The sequence below is a fragment of the Gigantopelta aegis genome, chromosome 2 (genome assembly GCF_016097555.1).
Source record: "Gigantopelta aegis isolate Gae_Host chromosome 2, Gae_host_genome, whole genome shotgun sequence".
NCBI classification, from domain to species: Eukaryota; Metazoa; Mollusca; class Gastropoda; order Neomphalida; family Peltospiridae; genus Gigantopelta; species Gigantopelta aegis.
The window spans coordinates 12,010,450-12,023,922 of NC_054700.1; the positions used below are offsets into that span (position 1 = coordinate 12,010,450).

At 39.4% G+C, this 13,473-nt stretch overlaps 1 protein-coding gene across 1 annotated transcript; it reads left to right on the top strand.

Moving 5' to 3' along the window:
• Nucleotides 1-3,549: 3,549 nt before the first annotated feature.
• LOC121387219 (CX3C chemokine receptor 1-like) lies at nucleotides 3,550-5,675 on the top strand. Its single transcript, XM_041518247.1, has one exon. The coding sequence runs from the start codon at nucleotides 4,521-4,523 to the stop codon at nucleotides 5,673-5,675; it is 1,155 nt and encodes a 384-aa protein (XP_041374181.1). The 5' UTR covers nucleotides 3,550-4,520.
• Nucleotides 5,676-13,473: the final 7,798 nt, after the last annotated feature.

Genomic DNA, 13,473 nt, shown 5'->3' on the forward strand with positions numbered 1-13,473 from the left:
ATTCGACAGATTATCGCCTATGTGATTTTCCTTGGTGTAATGGAAGGAAGGAGGAAAATTTATTTAACGACGCACTCAACACATTTTATTTACGGTTATATGGCGTCAGACATATGATTAAGGACCACACAGGTATTGAGAGAGGAAACCCGCTGTCGCCACTTCATGGGCCACTCTTTTTGATTAGCAGCAAGGGATCTTTTATACGCGACATCCCACAGACAGGACAGTATATACCACGGTCTTTGTTACACCAGTTGTGGAGCACTGACTGGAACGAGAAATAGCCCAATGGGTCCACCGACGGGGATCGATCCTAGACCGACCGCGCACCAAGCGAACGCTTTACCACTGGGCTACGTCCCGCCCCTTTGGTGTAATGTGTCCCACTAATTCGTTGAATGTGTTTGTCTTTGTATGGTATCTTGCTGGTGGTCGGTACTTCTAGGTAGCAGTGTAGCAAATTGCATCTCACCGGGTCAAAGTTCGAAATGCATTCAACGTTTAACATCACAGTTAACGCTACATGTCCTGTCATTGTAGATAACAAAAAAAAAATTGTTTTGTTTAACGATCCCACTAGAGCACATTGATTTATTCATCATCGGCTATTGGATGTGAAACAGTTGGTAATTTTGACATATAGTCTTAGAGAGGAAACATATTGCCATTAGTAGCAAGGCATCTTTTATATGCACCATCCCACAGGCAGGATAGCACATACCACGACCTTTGTCTTTAAAATATCAGTCGTGGTGCAGTGGCTGGAAGGAGAAATAATCCAATGGGCCCACCGACGGAGGTCGATCCTAAACCGATTGCGCATCAAGCGAGCGCTTTACCCCTGAACTACGTCCCGCTCTGTCATTGTAGATAAATGTCGCAGAGTTTGTTGCTGTGAAATGTTAGTTCATCTGGGCTCCAAATCCCTGTACTTTAATTCGAACTAGTATCAATATACCGACTGTTATTGTCTTGAAACAACAGCGGAGTCCTACTAAAATAGGATGGACATTTTTTTTTTGCTAGTAGATACGGATGAAACCATGTGCTATGTATTTGTCTTACACACCCGTTGGTGAGAACATCATTCTTTATTTTTGATAACTCATACTTGTTTACACATGTACGAGTGTTAACAACTTCAAGACATACGACTGGCTGCTCCTAGGTGATGGCCAGGTCACCAATGCCAAACATCCAATAAAAAACAAAGCAGCACGATCGAAATCGATTACAATGTGACGTATAGTTAACCTGACAATCATTTGTCTGTAACCTGACAATCATTTGTCTGTAAATAACTTTTAGTCGAAAAAGATGTTAAAATTTGCTTAAAACCTGGTTTTTGAGGATATGTAAGAAATAGAATAATACATTCGTGTCCGTTAGGTAACAATTATCTTACAACTCGTTGGTTAAAAACATATCAAACTCGCTTTTGCTCGTTAGCTACATTTTGAAAGAACTATTTGTAAGATAAATGGTATCTAACGGCCACTGTATTATTCTCTATGTAATTATCATTGGACCTTAATGAACGCGGAATCTAGCTCAGTGGGTAGAACGCGCGCTTGAAGTTATTGTGTCGTAGGAACGAACCCTCTTAGCGAACCCATTGTTTTCTTCTTTCCCGTCTCAAACAGCATCATGCTACTGTTAAATCAAACTTCATTGTTTACGCCGTCCTGTCTGTGGGAAAGTTATATAAAATGTCCCCATTTAGCGAACCCATTGGTCCTGTCCCCGTCTCAGTCAGCGCCACGCTACTAGTAAATCAAACGCCATGGTTTGTGTTGTGCTGTCTGTGGGAAAGTGTATATAAAATACCCCCATTTAGCGAACCCATTGGTCTTTTCCCCGTATCAGTCAGTACCATGCTACTGGTAAATCAAATACCATGGTTTGTGCTGCCCTGTCTGTGTGAAGGTTTATATAAAATGTCCCTTTATGTTAATAAAGACTTTCTTGTGAAGCCTGCGTGTCAGAATTAGTTTATGTTTGATATCCAATAGTCAGTGATTAGTTGATGAATGTCATCTAGTGATGTCATTAAACACAAAATAAACAATGAAAACACCGTGTAGGGCCTCTACGAGTCGAAAATATTGAACTCGAGTATTCCAAGGTTAAAATGGGCCCGGACCCCGAGTACCCGACACTTACAGTAGATGATGATAAGATTAAGGAATAAAGTAAAATATTGGACTCGAGTACTCGAGGGTCAAACTCGACCTGGACCCGAGTACCCGACACTTACACTAGATGATGATAAGATTAAGGAATAAAGTAAAATACTAGCATTATGCGTCTTAATTCCAGCGCTGAACATGGATGCGAAATCATGCAATTGTATTGTAAAGTGTTGTGACGGATTGACGGCCAGTTTAGAAAACGAGAAACTAGCGCATGATATGTAATGATTGTGTAACTTATATCGTTGATTATCTATCTACTGCTGAAATTAGTATCCTACATTGTCCAGTGTATTATAGTTGCTCATTGTATTCCACATTGTACGGGTACTCGAGTCCTGTGAACGGACTCGAGTCTTGTAAGACTCGACCCGTGCCCGAATACTCGAGTACTCGTAGAGACCCTAACTATGTGCCAGCACTACCAAACGACTGATATCCAATAGACTATGATTCACTAAGCGACCTCGCTTTAATTACACGAAAGAAACATTGACATTAAATCTTATTTATGGCCTCCCTAACCTTTAAGCGTCTGTCGGTAGATCCGACTAAAACCAATGTCACTGCGTGTTCGGGTGACCTTTCAAATGACGTAGGCCACACCCCCGAGTTATAAGCCAATCAATGAAGATCAATGTTTATAGTAATATGCAACCTAGACGCAAGACACTATATGGTTTCCGCTGATCAAAATAGACGTTCAGATCTTGAATTAATCAGAATGGTGCTACCCATTAAGTGCAGGTCGATGCGAAATCTGTTGTTTGCTTGATAGCATGATTAGTGCGAGGTGGTGAATGTTAAACGAACGGATATAACCAAATTCGTGGTGTAGTAGTTAAGCATTTGAAATTCTTTTATGTCGGTGGGAGGTCGTCATTATTCACCTTTGATGTAGCACATGCAAAGTTGGTAAGTATTATTTTGTTTTACTACTGAAGTGTGGTCTTTCAAAGGTTTATAGACGGCGGAATCTAGCTCCATCGGTATAGGTAGTACTAAACCAAATAACTTCCGGATGGGTCAAAGTTCGAGGTGCACCCAACGCCCGATAGAGTAGTTACCTCCACAAGGCCTGTGATTGGTGATAAATGTGAGTGTTTTGGTTGTAAAACAAAATTAGTTTCATTTGGGCAAAAAATATATGCAATTTTATTTCATCTAGTACCACTTTGTCAAGTAGCCTTGTGCTTGAAACATGTATGGGGTACCTGTAAAAAAAATACTCAAATTTTGTGCAGAACTAGGTAGTCATAGACGCTACCCGGTATCTCTGAAATGAGCAGCTTGACCCCAAAACAATTTCTGATTCATTTTAAGGATGAGGGGTGGTAGTATTTATAGCCGGGCGTATATGTCGATTGATACGCTGCAGGTAGGAGTCTTAGCTGGACATGTTACTATTGTCGTGTATGGGATTTGATTTGGTGGTATACACCCTAGAGCACTCGATTTAATTAGGTGTTTGCTTCGTAGGATTGGACCACCCCAGTGGACTCATTCTAAGACTGGGTTTTGTCTCGTTCCAACCAGTGCACCACTGCTATTTTAGTATAGTAAATGGTCTGGGGTTTTATATTTTTTTAAGAGTTGAAACCGTTCCCTAGAGAAAACCTGTTCATTTCAGATAACAAAAACGCATAGCCCATAGGTATATACACCACTTTGTGTTTGCATGCGTATGTTGGATAGCATATTATAAATATTTCCGATCACAAATATCTACGTCACAGAGTAAGTTGATTCACAAGACTAAGCCTGCATGATTTGTATCTCAGATGATGAATACATGACTGTATGTACATCACTGTTCGTATGCATAACACTGTTTGAACTTTATTGCAAATGATGCATAAGCACGGGCCTATATCTACGTCACCGAGTACGTGATCCACGTGAATAATATCAACATTGTTTGTATTTCAGATAACGCTTATAGAAGCACACAGACCAATACGACATCACGCAGCACTGAACAAGAAATCCACGTCACTAACACTGTTTGACTTCCATTTCAGATGACGCTTACGGGTGCACTCAGACCAATATGACGGCATCCAACACGGATCAACAAGAGATCCACGTCACTAACACTGTATGACTTGTATTTCAAATGACGTTTATGGCAACACACAGACCAATGTGACGTCACGCAGCACGGAACAACAAGATATCCACGTCACTAACACTGTAGAACTTGTATTTCAGATGACGCTTACGAGAACACACAGAGAAATATAACGTCAAACAACACATGATCTACGTCACTCATACTGTATTATTTGTATTTCAGATGACGCTTACGGGAACACACACATCAACATGACGTCAAACAGCACAGAACAGCGAGTGATCCACGTCACCGGACTCACTGTCCTGCTGCAGATTCTGGAACACCACGTGCCTCTGTCACTCGGCATCAACAAGTCTGTTACGCCCATCTGGTACGTGTTCGGGGTGATTGGCAACGTGACGTCAGCTTTCATCTGGCTCAACAAGAGACTGCGCAAGTGCAACAACGCTGCCTTCTACCTGGCGTCGCTGGCCGTCACGGACCTCATATTTCTCATCCTGCATCTCTTCTACGAGCTCCAGAATCCCTGGCTCTTGGGAAGCCTGAACGTCCAAGGGTGGTGCCAGATCTGGAACATGCTCTACATGGCTGCGGGCTACACGTGTGTTCTCTTGGTTTTCGCCTTCACGTTCGAGCGATTCCTGTCCATATGTCATCCATTCAGGTCCGAAAGGTTCAGCACGTCTTCGCGATCGCTTCGCGTGATCGCGTCGATCGTCTGCCTGTGTCTCGTGCTCGCAACCCCGCAGCTCTACTTCTGGACCATGACTTCTAAAGGCGAGTGTCAGGTCAGGATGTCGGAGCTAATCAAAATGGAGAACTCATTCTACTCCATCTGGACGTGGGGGTCGGAGATGATCATGTTCGGGGTGATCCCGTTGATTGTTCTCTTTCTAAACATATGTGTCCTCAGAAAGGTCCGCTACATTGGGCAGCTCAAGATGAGCGACAGCTGCACAAATGGGAACCTTCGTTACAAGCCCATCACCATCACGTTGCTGTGGGTGTCTTTTTTTCTGATCTTCACCACGTTGCCCGTGACGATCACGTTCACCCTTCAGACGAAAATCACATTGGGACCCGCCCTCACTATGCAGGAGATTGGTCACGACCCAGCGTGGCAGGCCTATTTCTCCTACTACATGGCAAGGACTATAATCAAGGAGATAGGGCTATCCCACCACGCGTGTAATATGATCATTTATTGTCTGACGAGCCAAAAGTTCAGGGCTCACATCTGTCGTCTGCTTCTTGGGCCCGGTGTCACGTGCGGGCAGAACTCAAGTTCTAACTCCGACCAGAAGGAACAAGAATTTAACAGTGGCAGACACATTACATTAACTCCTATGCCTATAGTGAAAAATGGATCTAGGGCAGTCCTGTTAGCTAAAGATCTGAAATAAAGTGAAGGTGTAATGTAAGATATGTAAATAAACAATTAAAATTATATTAATTTGGCATGTTAATTCTATTTTTGTAATATAACAATCATAACAAACTCGTCATCATCGTTATCATCATCAGCAGCATCAGCATCAGCATTATAATTATCATTATCATTATCATTATCGTTATTATTCATTTTTAAATATTATCATTATTGTTGTTACAGCTTTAAAGATTTCTATATGAATACATATAACAATATATACCGGCCTCGGTGGCGTCGTGGCAGGCCATCGGTCTACAGGCTGGTAGGTACTGGGTTCGGATCCCAGTCGAGGCATGGGATTTTTAATCCAGATACCGATTCCAAACCCTGAGTGAGTGCTCCGCAAGGCTCAATGGGTAGGTGTAAACCACTTGCACCGACCAGTGATCCATAACTGGTTCAACAAAGGCCATGGTTTGTGCTATCCTGCCTGTGGGAAGCGCAAATAAAAGATCCCTTGCTGCCTGTCGTAAAAGAGTAGCCTATGTGGCGACAGCGGGTTTCCTCTGAAAACAGTGTCAGAATGACCATATGTTTGACGTCCAATAGCCGATGATAAGATAAAAAATCAATGTGCTCTAGCGGCGTCGTTAAATAAAACAAACTTTACATATAACAATATGTAATGAAAATCCACGAATTGCAGTCCATTTTATTTATTTAATATTATATACAGCCAACTATACTCTTCAAAAAAGTAGGGGAACCTGAAATATTAAAACATACGTAAAGAACGTTCAGGTTTGTTTATCAACACACCGAAACACATTACATAGTTTGCACGTGCATTACGCGGTTGCCCGTACACGTGCGTGGGGTGTCATTCTCGACTTTGACAATTTCCAGGAAGGTCTATTAATCACTGTGGAACATTATTTCTGTCAATCTTTTTTATTCTGTTGATTAACAGTTGTTATTGTTTTGTTTTTAGTCATTTTTATTGTTTGAATTTGCGATTTACTGATAAAAAAAATCCCCATCAACTTACAAATTTCACATCTGACCCCAATCGTCCTTCAAGATCTTTGGTGGTCATAAAACCTACTGTAATACTGAACTACCGGTTGTAATGTTTGCCCAATTAATTCACTATTATCATACTCATATAACCATTCCCCACAGCTAATATACCTTACAATTTTGGCAATTGAAAATTCTTATTAGAGTTCCCCTACTTTTTTTGAAGAGTATATATTAGAAAGAACGTTGGGAATAGCTAAACCATATTACCACGTGTTCTTGATACATTGATCTTTTATCTTCAGCTCTAGGGCTTGTTTCAAAATACTCGTTTTGGTGTCGGATGTAAGTTGAATGATTGCCCTTGTATTCCTTTTATACCATTCACATTAGGAAGTCAAGTGATACAGTTGTGTAGGAGGCTGGAGAAGCTGCATTAATACAATGCATAACAAATTCCTTAATTAACCCATTTTCACTTAGTGAAGTTTAAATAGTTCTGGTGTCAGACATTGACAGAAATCAAAGATGTCAACTCAACGGAATTGGGAAATATGTTATTTAGCGACGCACTCAACACATTTCATTTACGGTTATATGGCGTCAGACATATGGTTAAGGACCACACAGATATAGAGAGGCGACCCGCTGTCGCCACTTCATGGGCTACTCTTTTCGATTAGCAGCAAGGGATCTTTATATGCGCCATGCCACAGACACGATAGCACATACCACGGCGTTTGATATACCAGTCGTGGTGCACTGGCTGGAACAAGAAATAGCCCAATGGGCCCACCGACGGGGATCGATCCTAAACCGACCGCTCATCAAGCGAGCGCTTTACCACTGGACTACGTTCCGCCTCCAACAGAATCAATGCAACAATCTATGAAACGTATGTGAGGGAACTTTGGTTAAATAAAGCGTATTTCATAACCAAGAAACATGTTTGAAATCGAAATAAACACAAACTTCATTCTCTGATTACTCCGTTGTCTTCTATAGGCACTTTATTTTTAGTATCTGATGAAAATGGTATTTTGATGTCAGGTGGAAATAAATTTTTATATTTTACATCAGTATAATTTTAATGAATACTTTATACCACACCTAGATAAATATTTTAAAGTGCTTTCTTCATTTCTTCATCATTATACTTCATTAAGAAATGACAGCCAGGACTCCTATAGGGACATACCTTCATTTTACAGATATTTAAACATGCCCCCCCCCCCCCCACCCCTCCCTCCCCCCGCTGCTAACAAGGTTTTTAATGAATAAAACTGGATATTAATTGTATTTTCTTTCTTAGAATATTAATGTTTGTACACAATGTGTTTCTGGAATCCCTAATGTTTATAATACGGTAAACAGGATTTGTTTTAATATGTACAAAATTATTGAAGGAAAGATCCAGTTTGAGCTGCTAATTTGAATTTTTCATCCGCGTGTTGACCACTTTTGAAATATGCTTTCTATGCATCTCCCTCTTCTTCACATCGGGGTGGCTATTACTGGGCGGATTTTAGCGCAAGGTGAGTTCAGGAGGTTGATCGCTCGTGGGTGCTCGCCGTCTTCATATACTGTCCTTCAGTATTAAATGCATGTATACCACGTGACGCGCCTACAGACCGGGTCACGAACGGCTTTCCTATGCAGAAAAAAACACTTGATAGTTAGTCATGGCAGCATATCCTCTCAACTTTGTTATAACATCTTTTGGAATCAGTCTTGTGCAAATACCGTATTCAATATGCTAACGAAAGATTCATAATGATCATACATGTTATGGCTTCTTTTAGACATTATTATTATTATTATTATTATTATTATTATTATTGTTATTATTGTTATTATTATTGTAATTATTGTAATTGTTATTATTATTAATTATTAATATTATTGTTATTATTAATATTAATATTGTTGTTATTATTATTATTATTATTATTATTATAATTATTGTAATTGTTATTATTATTAATTATTAATATTATTGTTATTATTAATATTAATATTGTTGTTATTATTATTATTATTATTATTATTATTATTATGGCATTACTAGTATGACATGAACGTACATTATCGTGAAATTTCTCCTGGGAAGAAAGACTTTCTATCTGAGGGACAAAGACCTTTTAGTCTTTAATATATACTTTTCGAAAAAAAAATGTTGGGGAACCTGAAATATTAATGTTAATATCAACTATTAGACCAAACATACATTTTGACCACAGACATCCTAGTAATGAACGTTCAGGTCTGTTTATCAACACACCGAAACACATTCCATAGTTTGCACGTGCATCACGCAGTTGCTCCGTACACGTGCGTGGGGTGTCATTCTCGATTTTGACCATTTCCAGGAAGGTCGATTAATCACTGTGGAACATTATTTCTGTCAATCTTTTTCATTATGTTGATCATACATTTGTTATTGTTTTCTTTTTAGTTATTTTTATTGTTTGAATTTGCGATTTACTGATAAAAAACCGTCAACTTTGAAATTTCACTTCTGACCCCAATCGTCCTTCAAGATCTTTGGTGGTTACAAAACCTACTGTAATACTGAACTACCGGTTGTAATGTTTGCCCAATTAATTCACTATTATCATATAACCATTCCCCATCGCTAATATACCTTACAATTATGGCAATTGTAAATTCTTATTAGAGTTCCCCTACTTTTTTTTAAGAGTATATTTGGATTTCTTTAGATCCCCTTTTGAACGTTCCGCACCATTCCCTAAACTACTCTGCTTCTGCCTCTGAATAAGATAAAGTTAAAGTTTGTTTTGTTCAATGACACCACTAGAGCACAATGATTTATTAACCATGCATCGGGTACTGGATGTCAAACATTCGGTAACTTTTACCATTCCCTAAACTACTCTGCTTCTGCCTCTGAATAAGATAAAGTTAAAGTCTGTTTTGTTTAATGACACCACTAGAGCACAATGATTTATTAACCATGCATCGGGTACTGGATGTCAAACATTCGGTAATTTTTACCATTCCCTAAACTACTCTGCTTCTGCCTCTGAATAAGATAAAGTTAAAGTATGTTTTGTTTAACGACACCACTAGAGCACAATGATTTATTAACCATGCATCGGGTACTGGATGTCAAACATTCGGTAATGTTTACCATTCCCTAAACTACTCTGCTTCTGCCTCTGAATAAGATAAAGTTAAAGTTTGTTTTGTTCAATGACACCACTAGAGCACAATGATTTATTAACCATGCATCGGGTACTGGATGTCAAACATTCGGTAACTTTTACCATTCCCTAAACTACTCTGCTTCTGCCTCTGAATAAGATAAAGTTAAAGTCTGTTTTGTTTAATGACACCACTAGAGCACAATGATTTATTAACCATGCATCGGGTACTGGATGTCAAACATTCAGTAACTTTTACCATTCCCTAAACTACTCTGCTTCTGCCTCTGAATAAGATAAAGTTAAAGTCTGTTTTGTTTAATGACACCACTAGAGCACAATGATTTATTAACCATGCATCGGGTACTGGATGTCAAACATTCGGTAATTTTTACCATTCCCTAAACTACTCTGCTTCTGCCTCTGAATAAGATAAAGTTAAAGTATGTTTTGTTTAACGACACCACTAGAGCACAATGATTTATTAACCATGCATCGGGTACTGGATGTCAAACATTCGGTAATGTTTACCATTCCCTAAACTACACTGCTTCTGCCTCTGAATAAGATAAAGTTAAAGTCTGTTTTGTTTAATGACACCACTAGAGCACAATGATTTATTAACCATGCATCGGGTACTGGATGTCAAACATTCAGTAACTTTTACCATTCCCTAAACTACTCTGCTTCTGCCTCTGAATAAGATAAAGTTAAAGTCTGTTTTGTTTAATGACACCACTAGAGCACAATGATTTATTAACCATGCATCGGGTACTGGATGTCAAACATTCGGTAATTTTTACCATTCCCTAAACTACTCTGCTTCTGCCTCTGAATAAGATAAAGTTAAAGTATGTTTTGTTTAACGACACCACTAGAGCACAATGATTTATTAACCATGCATCGGGTACTGGATGTCAAACATTCGGTAATGTTTACCATTCCCTAAACTACACTGCTTCTGCCTCTGAATAAGATAAAGTTAAAGTATGTTTTGTTTAATGACACCACTAGAGCACAATGATTTATTAACCATGCATCGGGTACTGGATGTCAAACATTCGGTAATTTTTACCATTCCCTAAACTACTCTGCTTCTGCCTCTGAATAAGATAAAGTTAAAGTATGTTTTGTTTAACGACACCACTAGAGCACAATGATTTATTAACCATGCATCGGGTACTGGATGTCAAACATTCGGTAATGTTTACCATTCCCTAAACTACTCTGCTTCTGCCTCTGAATAAGATAAAGTTAAAGTATGTTTTGTTTAATGACACCACTAGAGCACAATGATTTATTAACCATGCATCGGGTACTGGATGTCAAACATTCGGTAATTTTTACCATTCCCTAAACTACTCTGCTTCTGCCTCTGAATAAGATAAAGTTAAAGTATGTTTTGTTTAACGACACCACTAGAGCACAATGATTTATTAACCATGCATCGTGTACTGGATGTAAAACATTCGGTAATTTTTACCATTCCCTAAACTACTCTGCTTCTGCCTCTGAATAAGATAAAGTTAAAGTCTGTTTTGTTTAACGACACCACTAGAGCACAATGATTTATTAACCATGCATCGGGTACGGGATGTCAAACATTTGGTAATTTTTACCATTCCCTAAACTACTCTGCTTCTGCCTCTGAATAAGATAAAGTTAAAGTATGTTTTGTTTAATGACACCACTAGAGCACAATGATTTATTAACCATGCATCGGGTACTGGATGTCAAACATTCGGTAATTTTTACCATTCCCTAAACTACTCTGCTTCTGCCTCTGAATAAGATAAAGTTAAAGTCTGTTTTGTTTAATGACACCACTAGAGCACAATGATTTATTAACCATGCATCGGGTACTGGATGTCAAACATTCGGTAATTTTTGACACGAAGTCTTAGAGGATACCCGCTTAGTTTTTCCAATAGCAGAAAGGACAGCACATACCACGATCTTTCATATGCCAGTTGTGGTTAGGACAAAAATCTACCCACACCTCGACCCGATTCTAGGACGCCAGCATCTCTACCAACTTCATCCCTAAGACAATGCACGCTTAACCATAATGAACAATGTTGTTTGTTTTTTTTTTTGTTTTTTTATCATTCATTAAATGCTTTTGTAGGAGATATCGCTGGCATTATAATTTGCGATATCTCCTGTGATATTCTCCTAGGAGATATCGCTTCTTTTGTTGACACACTGTCGTTCTGCTAGTTAACGAGTTTATCGCTGCCAAATATAGTGACATTCAACCCACATTACTGACAATGTTTACAAGTGTCGCAAATTAAAATAATGATAATGGATGATAAACAGAATACCCCCTAGTGTCTTGTGACATAATTTGTCAGCACTCGTTGATAAAAGCATACTTTTATCAACGAGTGCTGATAAATGATGATATCACAAAACACTCGGGGTGTAACCTCTATATATTCACCAGAACAGCACGGATTTGGAGGGGATTTTTAAAGTATTTTTAAAAGCTCACCTTTTAAGACCAAGACCAAAATCTTTAACGTGCATATTCAGTGAAAGCTGGTGTAGCGCACGCCTGTCCTGGGCACGGGTGTCGGCCTTGACCGGCTCCTCCGTCCAGGACAGGACACCTTTTAAGACCAAGACCAAATTGTTTAACGTGCACATTTAGAGCTAGCTGTTGTAGCGCATGCCTGTCCTGGGCACAAGTGCCGACCTAGGCCGGCTCCTCCGTCCAGGAGAGGAAATGGTTGGGGTGGATGAAGGAGGGACCGCCTGCACTGGCAGGTGCAAGGGAGCACCTGCAGTTCGACCGTAGCCGGTAACAGGCGCAGGGTGGTATGATCAAAGCCAAACGGGATGGAAATTCCGCGCAATTGTGATGGCCGTTCTAAAATAAAAGATAGGGAGCTACGTATAGGTTTGGATTTTAGTAGGCCGAGTGTAGCTCGTTAACACCTTTTAAATATAATAGCCTTAATTATAACCAGCCCTGCTGACGTCATGAGATTTGGTGACCGTGATTAAGTTTGTAGATCATAGCATGTGACATCTTCATAAATCAAGGCTAATATTCGTTCCTCGTATTCAGCCTTGATACATGTCGTCAAGAAATCGTGCCACAAAATGCTTAAATTTCATTGGATGCGATGAGATCTGATTGCAAGGAATCGCAACGCTCCTTATAGATTCCCTTGTTATTGTAAACAAAGATGGCAGCGTCAGCGTCCGGCGGTTAATTTTTGATATTGCTTTCAAGATTGTCACATGTTACCGATGCTGTGATTGGTCAGCGATGTCATCGTGTAAGGGACATAATCGGTATTACAAATTTTCTTCCAATAGAGGGCGCTAGTAGTTGATATCAGTAATCTTGACTACATGTATCAAGGCTGAATACGAGGAACGAATATTAGCCTTGATTTATGAAGATGAGCATGTGGGGCAGCAACCAATATGAACCGCAGTACGACGATATAGCCTGTTGTTAACGAACGACCCGCGGCCAATTTACGATAATGATTTTAGTAATGACACTATTTCTCAGTGACAGTAAGATATGCACAGTTAAATAGAGCACTGCAGGGCAAGTTCTACAAATTATCAGGGACAATCTGTTTAATTATATAGTCTATTTTTATCACTATGACAAACGTGTGT

Excerpts from the sequence above, each read along its gene's own strand:
- LOC121387219 (XM_041518247.1), top strand. The coding sequence starts at position 4,521 with ATGACGTCAAACAGCACAGAACAGCGAGTGATCCACGTCACCGGACTC.